This window comes from Sebastes umbrosus, chromosome 2 (genome assembly GCF_015220745.1).
Source record: "Sebastes umbrosus isolate fSebUmb1 chromosome 2, fSebUmb1.pri, whole genome shotgun sequence".
Classification (NCBI taxonomy): domain Eukaryota; kingdom Metazoa; phylum Chordata; class Actinopteri; order Perciformes; family Sebastidae; genus Sebastes; species Sebastes umbrosus.
The window spans coordinates 41218698-41237754 of NC_051270.1; the positions used below are offsets into that span (position 1 = coordinate 41218698).

A 19057-nucleotide genomic window follows, 5' to 3' on the forward strand; every position below is an offset into this window, starting at 1 on the left:
AGCTGTGAGCTTATAGCTCATTCAACAGTGGTTCTTTGGTCATAATTCTTACTATAACAGTTAAGGCACTCAAATACTGACATATTGTCAATAAGAAAAAATGAATTACAAAAATAAAATCACAAATGTCTGTAATGTAAATGTAATGTTCCATTTTAAGGCTGTTGGTAAATCCTCAACTGCTGCTTATGCTAGTTTCTACAGGGCAGGCACAACAGACTAACATTCACACCTGAAGGCTCACGCTCTTTGACCATCTGCTTTAATTCTGTATTGTTTAGGATGGAGTGAGGTCGTATATGCAGCGATAAACACTCTTATAGCATCAGATATTATTAATTCTGTATAGTTTATGATGGAGTGTGGTCGTATATGCAGCGATAAACACTCTTATAGCATCAGATATTATTTATTCTGTATAGTTTATGATGGAGTGTGGTCGTATATGCAGTGATAAACACTCTTATAGCATTAGATATTATTAATTCTGTATAGTTTATGATGGAGTGTGGTCGTATATGCAGTGATAAACACTCTTATAGCATTAGATATTATTAATTCTGTATAGTTTATGATGGAGTGTGGTCGTATTTACAGCGATAAACACTCTTATAGCATCAGATATTAATTCTGTATAGTTTATGATGGAGTGTGGTCGTATATGCAGCGATAAACACTCTTATAGCATTAGATATTATTAATTCTGTATAGTTTATGATGGAGTGTGGTCGTATATGCAGTGATAAACACTGTTGTTGCATCAGATATTACTCTCCGTCCAGTCTGCTTTTGTTTCGCTCCACTAATCGACACATCCGGGTGATGCCGTCGTAATTAAATGTTTCAATTGTCCACATATAAACCCGACTTCAGTTGAACAGTGTCGGCGTACAGTTTGACACAAATCGTTGTCAGTTTAGCTTGACTATCATGAGCTACTGGGCGCTACAGCGCTGCGATTATTCCTGGTGCACTGCCAAAACTTTCCTGGTAAAACTCACGCTCCAGAGCTTCTGTTCCCTGCGTGCGAGTACTAGACATAATCAGCTGTTTGGATAACGGCGAAAGGAGGTTGCAGACCGAACCAAACATACTGAACCGAACGGTTCGGGTCAAATACACAAACCGTTCCACCCCTACTGCAGGGGCATGGCGTCCTTTGTCAAATGACTGTGTGTTTGTGTGTGTGTGTGTGTGTGTGTTTGTTTGTGTATCAATCAATGTTCTTTGCTTTGAACTACATGCTAATATGAAATATTACTATAATTATCTGTCTCTGTAAATATCAGATCTAACTTCTTTTTTTTTAACTTTATTGGCATTAATACAAATTAACAGGGAATTAATCATCACACAACAAACCGCCTTGAGACTGGGCCTCACCTGACATACATGTACACTAAAACAGAGTAACGCCACATATGGATGGAGTGTACCCACATCCACCCACATATATACCTACAAAAATTATACAAAGACAATTAAGTACAAGATTCCTGACTAAGGTATTCTATAACTATATTATGTAACATCCATCTCCTTTTAAAAATAGGCAATTTCAGTTGTACCTGGGCAGTCATGTATTCCCTCATGTACACCTGTTTGACTACATTTAAATTGGGGAGGGATTGAACCATGAAAGCTAGTCTTGAAGAATATTCATCCTTACTGACTCTATCCTGCCAAACAGCAATAGTGGCAGCACATCCCATCTGTTAAGATCCTTTAATTTCTTTAATCAATTTATTGTGATTTGATGAAAATAATTGTGTAGTTTTATGTGTAAGAATAACCTCAAGGTATCTGAATCCCTGCTTGGATCTTTTGAAAGAGGCCAGGTCGTCTAGTCGGGGAGGCCAGTCCCCGGTTATCATCATGGCCTCAGATTTGTTTGTATTAACCTTGTACCCTGACACTGCACTTTACTCATTAAGGCTATGGAGGAGGGCGGGGACAGAAGAAATGGGGTTTTCTAAGAATAATAATATGTCATCTCCGAAAAGTGCCAATTTGTGTTGCTCATTTCTGTCATCAGATATGCCCTTTATGGAGAGATTAGCTCTTATTAATTCAGCCAGCGGTTCGATGCTGAGTGCAAACAAGGAGGGTGATAAAGCATCTCCCTGGCGGGTGCCACGTCCCAGAGGGAAAAATTCTGAGCAGTGTCCATTTACCCTAACTCTAGATCTAGGATTTTTAGAAAACACTTCAATCCACTTAACAAATGTGTCATTAAAGCCCATATAATTGAGAGTCCGTTCTAAAAAGGTCCAGTTGACCCGATCAAATGCCTTCTCAGAATCTAAGCTGAGAAGCAGTGACGGGGTGTCCCTCTTGGCTGCAATTGACTGTAAGTTAAGGGCTCTTCTGACATTGTCAGTTCCCTGTCGGTTGTTAATAAAAACCTGTCTGGTCTGGCTTTACAAGTTTATTGATATGTTTTTGTATCATGTTTGCTACAATGGAGGTCAAAATGTTAAGATCTACACAGAGGAGGCTAATTGGGCGGTAAGACATGCACTGAGTCGGGTCTTTATTTTCTTTATGAACAACACTTATTACTGCATCTGACCATGACCCAGGCGGGTTTCCTTCCGTTAGTGCATAAAACTGGGGTTAACTCATTTACAAACATTTTGTAATATTCTCCAGGAAAGCCATCTACCCCTGGAGATTTATTATTTTTAAGTTTGAGAATATTCTCTTTGATCTCTTCTTCTTTAATGGGAGACGTCATCATATCGGCTTCATCTACTGTTAGTCTAGTCAAATTAATTGAATTAAAAAAGGATTCAATCTTTTCTCTTTTATGAGGTTCATCTTCCTCTTTATATAACTTTCTGTAATAGGTAGCAAATGCCTCTGCAATGTCTTTAGGTTGAGTTAGCATTAAGCATTAAGCATTAAGTCTGACTTAATGTCTCATTGTCTGGCCGTCTGTGGTGAGGAAGAATAAAGCGGTAGATGACGGGACGGAGACGGACAACGTAGTGTAACGTTAAACAAACATAACGAGGCTGCTGAAATAGAGACATCAGCTGTTACGTTACACAGAAACACACCGTGTTAATGACAAGCCGACCACCTCACGGTACCGCCAGCTGGGAGCACATCTGTTTTTTAAGCATGTTTACACATCTTCTATTTGTAACGTTACTTTTCTTAACTTTTTATCTTTCAAAATAAACCTTCTAAAAGATCCATCTGTCGCCTGTTCTCTCTGTTATAAAGATCCATCTGTCGCCTGTTCTCTCTGTTATAAAGTAACAAACCCAGTCCCAGTGCATTACATTATGGAGCTATTAGCAAACTAAATGAAATATGAACTCATTTTATTATGTTTGGACAAACTCTTTATCACATTATCCAACAGTTGCCACATGTCCAGCTGAACAACTTTAGTAGGTCTACTATATGTAGTAAATCTTACCTGGGATGGTGGAATGAGCGAAATATACATTTCAGTCTTCAGAAGTGTCTAATCCTTTAGTAAATGTAGCCTTTATTATCATATTAGATAACACAATGTAGTCTGATACATGATAAATGGGTACTGTAGATAGACAGAGGAGAAAAGGTTCATGTTGATGAATAGATACTATAAATCTGTACAGTATGTTGTCTGTATGTGTTTGCATACATTACAGCTCCATACATACAACATAGTTCAACATTTTATAAAGCTAAACATGCTGTGTGTACTATATTTACACTGTATCCCAAAAGCATGTATCATTCTGTGACATTTGATGTTTTTGCTCAAATTGATGATGCCACCATCATCTCCTCTCTCTATAATCCTCCAGAGGTGTAAGGTAAGAGGAAAATATGTATTTTAGATTTTGGGGTGAACTGTCCCTTTAAAGCCCCCACTAGTGGGGTGGTAGGTGGTTTAGGCTGCCTTGGCCTCAACTGTGAGCAGGGTGGAGACTGTTTTGTAGAGGGTTGGGTTGAGGTTGGAGGGGGGCTTGTGTATGTGTTGGGGGGGTTGTATTTGGGCCACAGTACAGCCTAGCAACCCCTTCCAGCCATTTAGTCCTTCGCTGAGTCTTCAACACAGGCTGGGCAGTGAAAATCCCTTTTGGCCAGAGAGAAAAGCTGAGTTAGGCCCAGTAGTCCACACTGGTCTATTTATAGGCTCCAAATGCTTCCAACACCACCCACCACCCACCCCCGCCCCACACACCCCTCCACCACTGTACACACAGACTTACAGCGACACAAACACACCCTGAAGTAAACTCTACACACTTATTCCTTCATCCGCTCATTTACTCTGCTGTGTCTCACTTAATAAGTCTCTTTATCCATCGGTTGGCAGAGAGGAAGACCGATCGCACATGTATGCACAGAGTCAGAGGAGGGTTGTGGTGGTGGGGGGGGTCCTAGCCTTTCAAATCAGTTACTCTGGCAGAGACCCAGCTATGGCCACCCCTGAGGGGGACTGCTATGAGTGCATGACTCTGCAGAGTTGTCAAAGACGGAGAGATGGGACAGAAAGAGGGAGGGAAAGTAAAGAAAGAGAGTGAGTCAGGGAGAGAAGGAAGGGAAGGGAAGTGGGCCAGGGAGCCGTGTCCTCGCTGCACAAAGAGCCTCATTGTGAGACTCCTCTGACTCCTTCCTCCCTCCCTCCCTGCCTCCATCTCTTCCTCTCTCACATACAGTCTCCACTCTACCTCCAACTTCCCTCCTGCTTTTTGAAAATATGCTTTTCCTCTTCATTCTAAAAAGAGGACGTTTCTGGTGTGTGTGTGTGTGCGTGCGCGTGCGTGTGTGCGCGTGCGTGCGCGTGCGTGCGTGCGCGTGCGTGTGTGTGTGTGACAAGAGCGGAGGAAGTCCCAGCTTGTCCTATTACTGTCCATTGTTCCTGTGGGACAAAGTCCAGTCAGCAGAGGCTACTACAGGTCACTCTGCCCGGCACCGATGGTTACCATGACCCAAGCCTGTGTAGAGAGGGGGTTTCAGGGTGACACCAAGATGGGGGGGGGGCATTATCAAAAGGCCTGTGAAATTTTAAATATCCCCCAATAACTAGGAGTAATTTTATATTTAATTGTGTTTTTGGTCATTTTTTGTCATGTCATCTAATCTTGCATAAAGACCAATATTGCCTATTTAACTAGGTTATTATTCCCAGTGTATTCTGGGGAAAAAAAGAACATTCTTGTGCTAAAACAGATTTTTCAAGGAGACAATGAACAGCGCTAAAAGTCAATGTTCTGAGCTTCATATGTTCAATGTCAAAACTACTACCATTATTATCAGCCTTTTTAATATTAGTAGTACTCATATTTCTATTATTATTGCTGCTATTATTACTGATTATTACCTCCACTGCTATTGATTATTGTAATTAGTCCTATTTGTATTACTACTTATAGCTGCTGTGCTATTATTGAATAAGAATAATGCTATAAGAATAATAAGAATGCATGCTCATGGGGGATCTCTTGTCTCTCTAGACCTGCTCCATATGAGAAGCATCTTGAGATAACTTCTATTATGATTTGACGCTATATGAAAATAAATTGAATTGAATTGAAAATAAAACACATAAAGTTCCATCAAAAAACTTTGGTTCAGGGCTGAAGACAAGACCAACTTAATCGAGTCCAAATCAAGTCAAAGACCAGGTCCAGTCGAGTCCGAGTCCAAAGGCAGTCAAGACCAAATCAAGACCGAGTCCAGAGCAAATCGAGTCCTGTTCAAGACCATAATGGGCAATAGTGTCTTTCCAGTGCTAATGTAGTGATTAAGGAGTTAGGATGGACAGAAGTGATCTATCTATAAACAATGTCTATCATCAATCTACTAACATTAAACTGATTAATGCATAGAAGTTAGGTCTGAGGACCGTTACACAACGGTACGTTAAGGATGAAGCATCACGCATCATGTTGGTAGAATCAGGTAACGTTCTATATGACTGATCCTGAATCAGCAGTCAGGAACAACTCGACCAGTTCACAATAGCCGAGCAAGAGACCAAGACAATTCTGAGTCCGACCAGGCACGACACCAAGACAAGTGCAAGACCAGACTGGAGTACTACAGCCCTGCTTACGGGGACACCTTCATCCAAACAGAACAGCCCTGCTGCAGAGGGGTTTGTGTCTCTAAGATGAAGCAAGACAAGGACTATTTTTAGGACTATACTCTTTAGTAATTCATTCAAAACTTGTAATATTTATATTTTAGGCCTAAACCCATAGAATGAACATCAAAATGGGTCAGCAGCACACGGCCCAAACATGTCAATACCCTCAGGTCTGAATTTTATGAAGAAGAGAACATGATGAAAAAAATAAACACAAACAATCAATGTGTGTTGTTACAGCAAATGTCAGTGAAGTCACCCATTGGCTGTTTAAAGCTAAAATGTACAGTCATTTGTGCAAATACAGCAAGATCAAACGCATTTAAGTGACATGACAGTAAGATACTGTGGGATATATTACTGCCTTTAACTGAAGAATAAAGTGTTAAAGGAAAAGAACATGTTTTCATTTCAGATGTGGAAGTTATACCTTACCAATATAACCAATATTTAATACAGAATAAAATACATCATATATAAGTATGTAAACTAATAACAACAAACAACTTTCAGCATGTTTCCCTACATATCTTACCGGCTTGTTGGAACATGACCATGGTTTGTGGCGTGGTGTGAACCGGCAGGGAGCGGGTCCTCTGCACGGAGCTGTGGGTCCGGCTGGGCATGCTGTTGCTTCCTCCGGGGTTGGCAAACCAGAGACCCTGAGAAGAATATGTTAACAACAACATTACATTCACTTATTGAAACACCTCTGTAGGACTAGTGTCATAGTTATGGTTCAAAAACAGTTATCGTCTAATGGCAGAAGTTGAACTCTGTCCATCAACTTTCATGGAAATCTAGTTTTTGGGATGACATACAATTTCTGCTTCTGCTCTCAAAATGCAGTAACAAATCTAAACTTATAGATAAAAATAGAAATGATGCTTATATAACATGTGTCAGGATTAACATTATCAAGTTATCTAAAGGTGTCACAAAATTCTATTTTTTAACCTTTTACTTTTTAATCTAAGTTTTGTCTAAATTGGAAACCAATTATGTATTGGAAATATTAATTAGATCAAGCACAATGAAGTATAATATTTATGTTGAATGTTCCCTATGTACAAAGAAAGCTAAACACAGTACAGTTTTGAGCATATGCTGCATTTAGACATCATCTATTGCTATAGCCAACAACACTTGTCTACCAGGATGCTCCAACTTCAGACAGACATTTGAGAGCTCTTTGACAAGCCCTAGGCTGTTTCTCTAGTCCCAATCACAGTGAAATTGATACTATTGGTCTGTTTTCTATTTAGTCTGGTTCGGTTTCACAGTGCACAAATTAAAGCCGACCAAAGTTTAAAAAATGATTTGCTGAGGGGCTTGTGTGAAGGAGCAAATTGATCTTTCTTTGTCTCAAGAGCTGACACTTCTATGCAGGGAATCGCAGACTCTGAAATATTGCTATCAAAGTTTTTTCACATTGACTCTACTAATACTAATCTACTGTGCACACATATCATTTCTCCTCCAGTTTATGACTTTCTAAAAGTCACTATGTCTGTGGACTTTATTTAGCATATTCTGTATGTTCTTGTTACTGGCCTGTGTGTTTTCTGTTGGAATCTGTTTGTGAACTGTGACACACGTTAACTGTTACATTTTTGCTGTAGATTGCTGCGACACTCTGTTTTTGTCTTGGCTTAGTAAATCCCTCCTTATTTTTTGCTTATGCTTCAGTTTCCTTGATTGTGAATGTTGGCTTGTGAAAGCGCTCTTAATGACCTGTGGATAACCTGGTAAACTAGAGGTGCAGTGTGTAGGATCTGGCGGTATCTAGCAGTGAGGTTGAGAAGCAACCAACTGAAGCCTCTCCCGTGTGACGCAAAAACACGAATGTCCCTCTCTAGAGCCAGTTGGGGCAGAGCAAGTGCGTAGAGTGTGTGTGTAGTGGGAAGTGAGTGGTGAAGCAAGAGAGAGTGAGCGGCAGTGACAGGAACGAGTAACATTATCGACTCTGGCCCAAGCCGTTCTGGGCTACTGTAGAAACATGGCGGTGCAACATATCGGACTCCATGGAGAGAGGACCCGCTCCCTATGTAGATCTAAATGGTTCATTCTAAGCTAACAACAACAATTCTTAGTTTCAGGTGATTATAAACTAATGAAAACATTCTTATTAATATTATATTGCAATATGATCATATATTATAAATTGATGCAAAATTTCATGCTCAAAGATCCTCCTCTTACTTCACGCTCATTCTCTACATCATAGCTTTTCACACATTGCTGAAACTTTTACTGATCAAACAGGTAAATGGTGAAATATGCAAGCTTGAAAGAAGTCTGGTGTAAGATCACGGCTTCTTTTTCACCCCGCACGCTTGCTCCTGTCTGGATGTCTGGCCCACATCTAATGACAGTCTCAGACGCTCACCACATGAATTCCTCACTGTAACCTGCCTATTATACCCCCAACACCACTACCACACGCCCTCCCCTCACCTCTCTCCCTCTGCACCCCCACCCCCCTCCCTCATGGCCCTGCAGTGCCACGGGCCAGGGAAAAAACAGGAAATGCCTGTGCACTGTTCTCACTGCCTCTCTCTCTCGTACACACTCATATAAACTCTCCCTCTCATTGCCCCTCCTCCTCTAACACCAGAGCTACCTCTCCCAAACTATGACTCACATATTTCCCTCCCTCCCTCCTTCTCTCTCTCCACATCCACACTACAGTCCCACACAAGAAGGTCCAGCGTGAGGAGGAGGAACTGAGGTATTTTCCACCCATTGTAAGGGATGAGAAAGACAGAGAGAGAGAGAGAGAGAGAGAGAGAGATGAGAGAGAGAGAGATGTTCCCTAGAACTGAGTCAGCCCAGACCAAAGTGTGCCAGGGTGGGCCTTAAACAAGCTCCACAGCTCCTCCTGTTTCAGTGTTGGGCACTGACGCAGGCCCTCTGGTATGTGGGGTGACCTGCCTACGAGTTCCATCCATCTCACTTCATTCGCCAAACACCACCGTTGCTCCTCTTCCTCACCCCGCATTTTTTTGTAATGGAATAAAAAAAAAGTCTATTTCAGGCCGAATACGTGCTGAAGAAAGAATTCTGCTGCCCAGGTTATTGTAAACATCCTGGAAGGAATTATTACGCATTTCATAATGTTCCTGTGTGCAGTCACGAACACCACTGAGATTCCAGTTACTACACGCACGCACGCACGCACACGTATTAGAAAATATTATTAACAGGCTATCAAGCCTGATTGGACATCTTTGACCAACTCAACTGATACTAGATCAAGTACAGTAATAACTAGGAATAACGTTCCAAAGGTGCGCAAAATTTTGGCAAGGAAAAACAGGCATGGCCATTTTAAGAGGGGTCCCTTGACCTCTGACCTCCAGATATGTCAATGTAAATATGTTCTATGGGTACCCACGAGTCTCCCCTTTACAGACATGCCCACTTTATGATAATCACATGCAGTCTGTGGCAAGTCATAGTCAAGTCAGCACACTGACACACTGACAGCTGTTGTTGCCTGTTGGGCTGCAGTTTGCCATGTTATGATCTGAGCATATTGTTTTATGCTAAATGCAGTACCTGTGAGGGGTTTCTGGATCAATATCTGTCATTGTTTTGTGTTGTTGATTGATTTCCAATAATAAATATATACATACATTTGCATAAAGCAGCATATTTGCCCACTCCCATGTTGATAAGAGTATTAAATACTTGACAAATCTCCCTTTAAGAAAAATTTAAAAATGTTCGATTAATTTGTAATCAATCATGATTAAATATTTCATTTGATTGACAGCTCTAGTAATAATACAATAAATATAAAAATGATTGAGCATGTAAACCAAGATGATTAGTCTGTGTGGAAGAGAACCAAACCCTATATCTTTAAACAGTTTATGGCTGAAACGTTTAATTGATCAGTTATCTATTTATCAATCACAAACGCCAAACATTGAAATTGTGATCGGCTATTTTTTTTTTGTTGCCATTTTCTAACATTTTGCAACGACTAATCAATTAGTGGTCAACTATTAAATTAATCACAAACTATTTTGATAATCGATTAATCGGTTTGAGTAAAAACATATCTGATTCCAGCTTCTTAAATGTGAATATTTTCTGGTTACTTTCCTCCTCTATGACAGTAAACTGATTATCTTTGACTTGTGGACAAAACAAGACATTTGAGGACGTCATCTTGGGAAACACTGATTGACATTTTTCACCATTTTCTGACATTTATAGACCAAACAACTAATCGATTAATCGAGAAAACAATCAACAGATTAATCAACAATGAAAATAATCGTTAGTTGAAGCCCTAATCTAAACAATTAATCAATAATATAATCTACAGATTAACTGATAATGAAAATAATTGTTAGCTGTAGCCCTAAAACGGTTTCAGAAAAAAACACCCTGCCATAAGTTACTCTACCAATAATACTGCATATTCTCATGCTATTTTAGCATCACATATACTAAAATGTGTACAGTAGATAAATACTAATAAACAATAACGTTCTCTGGACACTAAAAGGCTCATCTTACCCAGGAATTATGGGGAAACCTTAGCTTGCTGGTTTAAACGTTCTGCTGGTTTGACTCACCTGTCTCCCCTGCTTAGGACCGGTGGGTGTGCTGCTGGAGCTGCGAGGTGTGGGTCCCAGCAGCCCCCCGCTGCCCAACAGGCCCCAGCCTGGCACCCGGCAAGCTCCTGGAGGGCATCTGGAACTGGCGAAGGCTTCCTCCTGGCCGACACGCTTGCCCCCAACACAGCTAGCGGTGGGGAGAGAGTTGGACTGGCCGAAACGGCTGCAGCAGGACGAGACAAAAAGTGAGTTCCTGATCACAGGAACGTGTTAACAAAAGAGCAGTTATACATTCACTAAGGTTCACAAATAATGAGCTGAACTGTCAACATAGGCGCAGTTTGAACTTTAATGTTGGGGGTTCACAAAAAACAAATCTAGAGGGAATGCAATGTGTACAACGCAGAGAGGTCTAATGTATTGGGATGTGTGTAGCTTACATATTACACTCTCCAAACAGAATGTGATGCGAGCAAGCGTCAGTCACAAAATCAGTTTGATTATTTGATATTAGAATGTCCTAACTGGCTGCGAGCAACGAAGCGCAATGGGGCGTTTTTTTTTATTTTTCAAAACGGCACGCTTCAAAAATACAAATGTCGGAAGATAGCAAGTACTGCTCACCCATCTTTTCAGTGGTTACGTCTCCAGTGTGATCTTGACCGCACAGCTGATAGGTACGTGGTTTGTGTACATGACGTAACAGAGGTGCATATTTAACGATGTGGACAGAGAGTGTCCGATGTTATTAGGCTATAAGAAAATAAAAAGACCACAAATCTAACTTCTTATCTGGTTGGTTTCTTATTCTGTCAATATGAAGACACAACATGTCGATATTATTAATCATTACACTTAATTATTAGTTCTGCGTTATTATAAAAAATATGGAGGCATTTCTAGGAGGTTCAGTGAGCCCCCTGAACCAATGCAAAGTGCGCCTGTGACGGTCATACCAAAAGGAGCAAAATAAGATAGATACTCCAATATGACTGTAAAAAAGTCAGACATTTTAATAACAAGCTGCAAACATTTTCGCACAATATTCTGTGGTATTGTGGAGGAGAAAGACAAATGTTCTGAACTAAGTTGAACTTCTAGTAATAATACAAAAATGAAGATAAAATTACCACCTACCTACTGTAGTTGTGGTGATAATTTCATCTCTGCAAAATCACACCTCTACACAGGTAACACTGTCTTCAAAATGATGAATAAATCATTCTCTAACTCACTTCTGTTTGTCTACATTTATGCTTTTGTAATTGTATACATGTTAACAAAGGAAATAATAAGAGGAATCAGTGAACTTAATGTAAAGTGTTGCTACTGTACATTTAGCACCATACCTTTTCTCTGTGTGTGATATGTAAAATATAGCTGTATCTGTTCTAACGGACTCTAACATTCCCCACTCATTCGATCATTTAAAGCCAGAAATCTGTGGTCTTTTCTATTTTCTAAGTTAAAGCGATTCTGATTGTAGGTGTTTTCCTTACAGCCAGTTAAACTCATAAAATGAAAGCTACTGTGTGTCTGTTTACCTCCTCTGCGGTCGGTACCCTGCTATGTCGAGGAGGGTTTTCCTTGGAATGGACCGGAACAGCCTCTGGACCTGTTGTTTCCATGACAACAGTCCTCTTCTTCTGCGTCTCAGTGAAGGACTGACGGGAGGGGGGACGGGGGGGAGGGGGAGGGGGGAGGGGGAGGGGAGAACAGGGGAGTACGAATCGGATGAAACAAAGCGTGACGAGACAAAGGGTGAAGAGTATGGCTGAGGATTTTCAAGTACATTGTGTCTCAACAAATGACACAGAACCCTCCTTCACATAAGAATACATCTAAAGCATGATACTGCACATTTATACTATAAACATAATGAAACTGACATTTTACTCAACTCAAGAGTTTCAGAGAGACAGAGAGTGGTCTGGATGACAGCATTCCTCTTTAAACTAGCAGAAACTCAGCTATGATCCATGGTATGTATCCCTGGGTCCGTCATTTTACTGACAACTCAATTCAAATTATCAAATTGATGAATTCTCTCAACATTTCAATTTAGTGAAAGTTTCTGCTGGGGGCTAAAATGTTAATAATAAGACGGTGTATTAGGGCCATTGTAAGTAGGTAGGTAGGTAGGTAGGTAAGTAAGCAAGCAAGCAAGCAAGCAAGTAAGTAAGTAAGTATGTAAGTAAGTAAGTTATTAAGTAAGTAAGTAAATAAATAAATAAATAAATAAATAAATAAATAAATAAAATAAATAAATAAATATTTTAAGGGGAGAAATATTCAGAGGAAAAATTCAGATTTTCTGTCGTAAATTATGAAGAAAAAAACTCACAATTTACGAGTAAAAAACTCAGAGATTCTCTGAGATTAAACTCACAAACTTTGTAGGAAAAATACTGTGTTTTTTTTGTCAAGGAACCACATCGCTTCACTTTGCAAGTTTTAATCAACCTCTTCACACCACAGACGCTGCTGCTTGCCACGTATTATGCCTACAGTGGATGACCTAGTCAAATTATACTTTGCAATCGGATTCAGCAATACTTAGGGAATTAAGGAAATACTTGTGATTTTAGCCCAGAATCCCCATACTACCATAAGCATCCAGACTTCTAAGGGACATTACCATGAAATGGGCCTATTATGAAGGAAAAACAAACTGATTTGAGATTTTTTCTTGTAAATTTACCACTTAAATCTTTTTTAATAATTTTTATAATTATTATTTTGTACCTACAATGGCCCTAAAGCGTCTTTTTATTGGCGCGGGCCTCCGTAGATGGCGCGTGCACTACAAGCATGCAAAGATGCTCAGCATGTTGTTCATTGCAGTATGCTCCGAAACGCCAGGAGGCGTACAAACAAAATATTCTGTAGATAAGCAAGAAGTCAACGAGTGGCACCGGAAAGGAAGTAGGTGTAGGTTGCCTGGCAGTAGTAGTAAACACTAAACTCCGACATACGTACCGCCAAGCATTGCATCTGTGTACTGTAATTATTACTGTCTCTTGCCTCCAAGTCTAAAATACTTTTTATCTCTCGGTGCTTCCCCTCCCGTCGCCACTCTATCCATGAAACCTTTGTTTAGCTTTTACAAAACGATCTCTCATTTTCTTTCACAGCCTGCAGCTGAAGCCTCTTCTTTCCCCAGTGTGTTGCCTGTTTCTTTCCAAGTATTTAATGTCATGCGACTGTCCCTGTTGTCATGCGACTGTCCCTGTTGTCATGTGACTGGCCCTGTTGTCATGCGACTGTCCCTGTTGTCTCTCAGTGAACAGTCGTAGAGATGTCTGTACAGGCCAACCTGCTTGGCCAGTCTTCCTCGAAGGCATCCATGTTGAAATGAAAAGCGCAGCGCGCACAGTCGGCGCATAGTTACAAAGATTCAGAGGTGCAGACAAACCACCGCGACAACTTGTGGAGCCTTCACGCACCACGCAAAAGCCCTGATGACGCAAGTTTCTGGCACAAGCACATCACGCAAGCTTTAATAATTCGTTGTATAATAATAAGGTTGAAAAAAATGATGATATATGCATATACCGGTATTTATATGCATGTATAAACATATTTGCTGAATGTATTTGGGATAGACCTACTAAATATTATGTGACGATATTGAATTACGGATGCTACTTTGACCTTGAAGTGACCATGCTCCTTTTATCCGTCCTAAACAACCTGTATTGTCTCTTCCTGGTTTATAGTATATGTTGTATCTATACAGTATATGGTGTTTTTTCTGAGTTTTGAATTTTGAATTTTGACATAAAAAGTGTGTGAAATACATGGTGTATTCCAGAGGGAGTGGGTACCTCATGGATAAGGCACTTGTCGATGAGTTGTAGGTAGGAGCTGATGTTGTCCTCGTCTGACCTGGACACCAGTAGCTGGGTACAAACTGACGAGGATGGAAAATATGACATTAAAACTAAACAAAACCTCCCCCAACCAATAAAAACAATCTCTGGTGAGTGCTGGTGCATCCAGCTCACCTTTGCCCATGACACGTGTGAACTGGCCGGGTAGATCCCCCTCGGCGATGACGCTCGAGCCTGACTCGGCCTCCCCGCCGCCTCCGCCGACCCCGGTCAGGTGGGAGCCAGGCGCTGCGCTCTTGCCGTCGGGGCTCAGCAAGAGGCGCTGCAGGGAGGCCTCCTCGCCCCCAATGAAAGCCTTGATAGGCGTCATGATCATCTGGTGGAGCTCCTGCAGTGGGGCTCGCAGGTTACTGCCCTCCAACACATCCTGGTGGTGGTAAACGATGAAAAGGAAAGAGGAGAGAGGGAAGGTATGGAGCCGATCAGAAACAGATTTTTACGATGAAATGTTGACATCCATCCACAGATCTTGTGTGGAATTTACAATGAAGCAGCTTTAAGCTACTTGTGTGAACCACCAAAAATCTACATAATCATTATGGCTGGGACGATACACCTTTCTCCTGATCGATACCATTACGATACTTGGGCGCTGATTCCATATGTATTGCGAATTTGAAGTATTGCGATTTGATATTATGATTTATAGTGATTTTTGTTCACTTTTTGAACACTAGACCATGGGGAAAAGAGGAATACAGACACTTCTAGGACTTTGAGTTTGAGAAATATCTAAATTGATCCAGTAAAAATGTTTAATCGTCAGCATGTATGTAGTCAGAGATGTCCTGAAATCAAATATGTCAGGATCATTGTCAGGAATTATTTATTAAATATTTTCCAACAACCCAAAAATCAAAGAATAAAGAATTTTCCCTAACAAATTAGTGGTATTTTCTTTTTTATTTGTAAGGGACATGTAATGTTTTAAACCAATCAATCTTATGTCCATATATTTATCTTATATATACTGTTCCCTTTGTTAACAACGACGTATTTACACATGTACCTCCCGCTAACAAGTCCGTTGCCATCTCTCCCGTCAGCTCCGTTCTCTTTATCCATCAATGGCCAGCTCAGTTTGAATGCATTTAACAGAAATGTCAGTATATGGGTGCTCTACAGTTGTAGCGTCGGCCCATTTTGACCACGGGGACGAGAGCGACGGCCGGCTCGACCGCACGTTACTGCAATACGATAACGTTTCCTGTCCGTGACAGAGTTAGCGTGCAGCTTTAGGCCGTGATGTCTAGCTCTGCTTCTCCTGTCAATGTGTGAAACCCAAAGTGTTTCCATCCTTTACTGGATGTGTAGTGGTTTACCACGCTGGATTAACATGTGAGGGTGCAGGTCGTATCCACGACGACCCTCCAATGTTTGTTTTGGTTGACGGATACGTGAACGGATATGACGTCACGTTACTCAGACTACAACAATAAAAAGCAGTAACTTCCTTCTACCTCCACATAGACTCAGATGAAGCAAATATATCGATTTTGGCATTAAAATATCTATTCCAAAAACTACTTTTGACCAACATGCTGAATATCAACAGACTTAAAGAGGGCGAGGGATCCCTGACCACACTGTCATGTGATAGAGCAGAGAATAAAGTAACACCAGAAATACATACATGCGCTTTTCCTTCACTACTTGTGTCCACGTGCATCATATCAGCCTCCCACCCTCCACACAGCAGCGCTCTACAGGAGTCTGTGTAAACCCAAAATACCAAGCAACGAGGTGTCTCGTTTCCCCAGCCCTACCAATGCAGCGGTAACAATTTTTAAATGAAGCGTTGGTGAAAAGGTTAAGCCTGAATTTAGCTGGGCCCAAGAAGTCCCTCCTGGTGGTGTGCCCTTGAGCGCCATTGTCTTGCTTTGAAGGCTGAACGGAGGGTTGAGGGTGGGGGAATCGAGATGGGTTTAAATATGGAGCCCAAAACTCTTCTTCCTGGATTAGGTGTTCCCTTAGCTGCCATCTCAGATCATAACACAGACTGAGAATGGCCACCCTTCTCATTAACACACGGGAAAAGAGAGGTGATGGCTATTAAGGTTACAAGCACAATCACCAATAACACAAAATTAAAGAATCTAAAAAAATCAACAAAACTTCCAAAATTCAAAAATTCCAGGTAGGAGTGGAAGCTTTATTTTTGTGTGAAGATGAAGAGGAGAAGAAGAAGAGGATGTGATAAACTGTCACACTGCCTTTTCCAAGCTGCGCAGTAGGTTCTGCCTCTCTTTGAGCTTCAGAATGCTGATAACAATCTTGTGTCTTGCTCCTTTAGTGACCTTCTGTTGGAAGAAAGAGTTTTGTGTCAAACATCTCTTTGCTCGACTTTGCTAGCTACAAACACGAAGGGTGCTCCGATCGATTGGCCACCAATCGTTACTGTATCTGCCCATATTTGTCCTAAATAGTTTGATTGGTGGTCTCCATAAAAAGGTGGATCAGAAGAGCCGATCAGATGCCTCAAAACATGAAAAAACTATTTCTCTGCGCTGCTATAATGTGTCTTCAGGGAGCTGTGTCCTCTAAAGCCCCTTCACAAGCCTGTTTCAAGGCGGGACTGTTGAACTGTTTTCCACCTTGTTGTTCTGTATAAAAGTTATGGACACAGAATGGGGGGACAGAGTTGTTCTGCTGTGAATGGTGGGTACACACTACATGAGAATCAGCCATGGGCCCGATTCCCCCCTCCCGACAATGGTCAGCAACGCCCCGATTCTTTGATGGTTCTAAGATGCTCTCTCCAAGATGTTCCGGTGTTGTGAGGTATGTTAAGAGTTTTTTACATCCCCGATCGGCTCAGAAGTCCATCCTGACCGCACCGATCTCAAATCGTAAATATTAAACATTTTCAATATTTCCGATCGGATATCCTGTTGTGTGTGGCGAACCTGCCTGCTAATGCATGAGCTAATGCAAAACGCAAGAATGAAGTAGTAGTAAAATGGACCACTGAAATGGAGGACCAACTTGTTAATTTGTGTACAGTAACAATGCAAGTGTTTATTTAACGTGTCTCCATGACTTTATCCATCCATCCTTTGTGATTTTTTTAACATGGCTAATTCTTCCTGCCCGTCGTCCGCCATGTTTGTTGACACTAAAGTCACGTTTGATCGCCAGAGATTTTGCAAGATTTCCGTTTTTTTAGTCAGGACTCTTGTTGTTCATGAATGAATCTGTTAGTGTGTGCTGTGCTGTTTGGTAAAATCGTTGCTCATCACACACTATAATGAACAAAAGTGTTAGATTAACGCAACATGTCGTCATGTGTTGGGCTCTCTCACATTTTTCAAAATGTGTGTGTGGCCAGCCTTAAGGCCGGCAGCGGAGGTAGTCATAGAGCCAAAGCCATGTCTGTTTAAGGGGGTCAGCCGACATGGCGGGACAACACACTGTAAACGGCCGTAGCCGTAAACCCCCGAAGATTCCTGGAGTTTCCCTGTATTCCCGGTGTTCCCGTCTGTCTGTCTCATCATACACACCGACGTCAGCAATCAGCTAATGATCCCTCCCAGTCTACACAACCTGCCTCCCACCAGCTCATCTACCTGCATCTACCTTCTCCGACTTGTCATCCCACTCCTCGCAGATTGTTTTCCCCTCAGGCCAAGCTTAGACACTTACTCTAGTGATTTTGCTTCTTATTCTCTTTGTGCTCCTGGATCATCACCCGCCTGCCAGTTCTACTGCTCGTCTGCCTGCCTGCACCATCACCCCTGCAGCTGCTGGATCTTCATTCTCTGTCATCAGACCCCTCAAGCTTACCCCCTTTGCAATAAAGATTCTTGTCCGTGCCATACTTTGGGTTGACACTCGTGGCCGAAAAACACACCCATACTCACTAGACGCTGACGCTGTTGTTTTACACTTCACGCCGGCATGCTATCTAAAATCACAACTGGGACAGCATTATGCTAACCTGCCCCGCCAGATGGTTTGTTGACACAGAACTATCTGAGAAGTCGTCACTGGAAACTGTTTAGTAAAGGGCAGGCACTTTCGAAAAATACTTGGCAGGTGATTGGATGAACCATCTGTCAATCAAACTCATGCTCAAGCCAGTAGCCAGTAGCTCCTCAAAGACGCCGACTAGGTCCGTGCTCTGATATGTGATCCCGCGATTCTCGTGTGATCTTGTGACATTGCGAGAATCCAGCTGCAATGCAAGGTTAGCATGTTTGATTCAGTGTAAAAGAAGCAAAGCCAGTGTACAGCAGTATTATGGGATCTGTGTATAAAAGGGGCTGATGAGAGTGTGTCTCTTTGAAAGAGAGTGGAATATGTTCATATATAATGTGCAATGTTGTTGACAATAGTTCAATAAATAAATAAACAATGCTACACAATAAACAGAAGGCTTCAAATAGACTTGTGATCGTATGGGGCAGATACTGCTTCCAGCGGTTGGAGATTAGCCCCAAAAAAACCTGATCAGAGCATCCTTACAAAATACTGTGTAAAAGACTGATAGCTAT

At 41.4% G+C, this 19057-nt stretch overlaps 1 protein-coding gene across 1 annotated transcript in view; it reads right to left on the minus strand.

Annotated features, from left to right (window-relative positions):
- The window catches only part of samd4a (sterile alpha motif domain containing 4A), a 102561-nt gene that overhangs the window by 11353 nt on the left and 72151 nt on the right, over positions 1-19057 (minus strand). Inside the window, 9 exon segments of the mRNA XM_037794301.1 lie at positions 6633-6759; positions 10690-10773; positions 10775-10819; positions 10822-10894; positions 12216-12307; positions 12309-12335; positions 14499-14584; positions 14679-14931; positions 16778-16864. Coding sequence (XP_037650229.1) covers positions 6633-6759; positions 10690-10773; positions 10775-10819; positions 10822-10894; positions 12216-12307; positions 12309-12335; positions 14499-14584; positions 14679-14931; positions 16778-16864 — 874 coding nt within the window.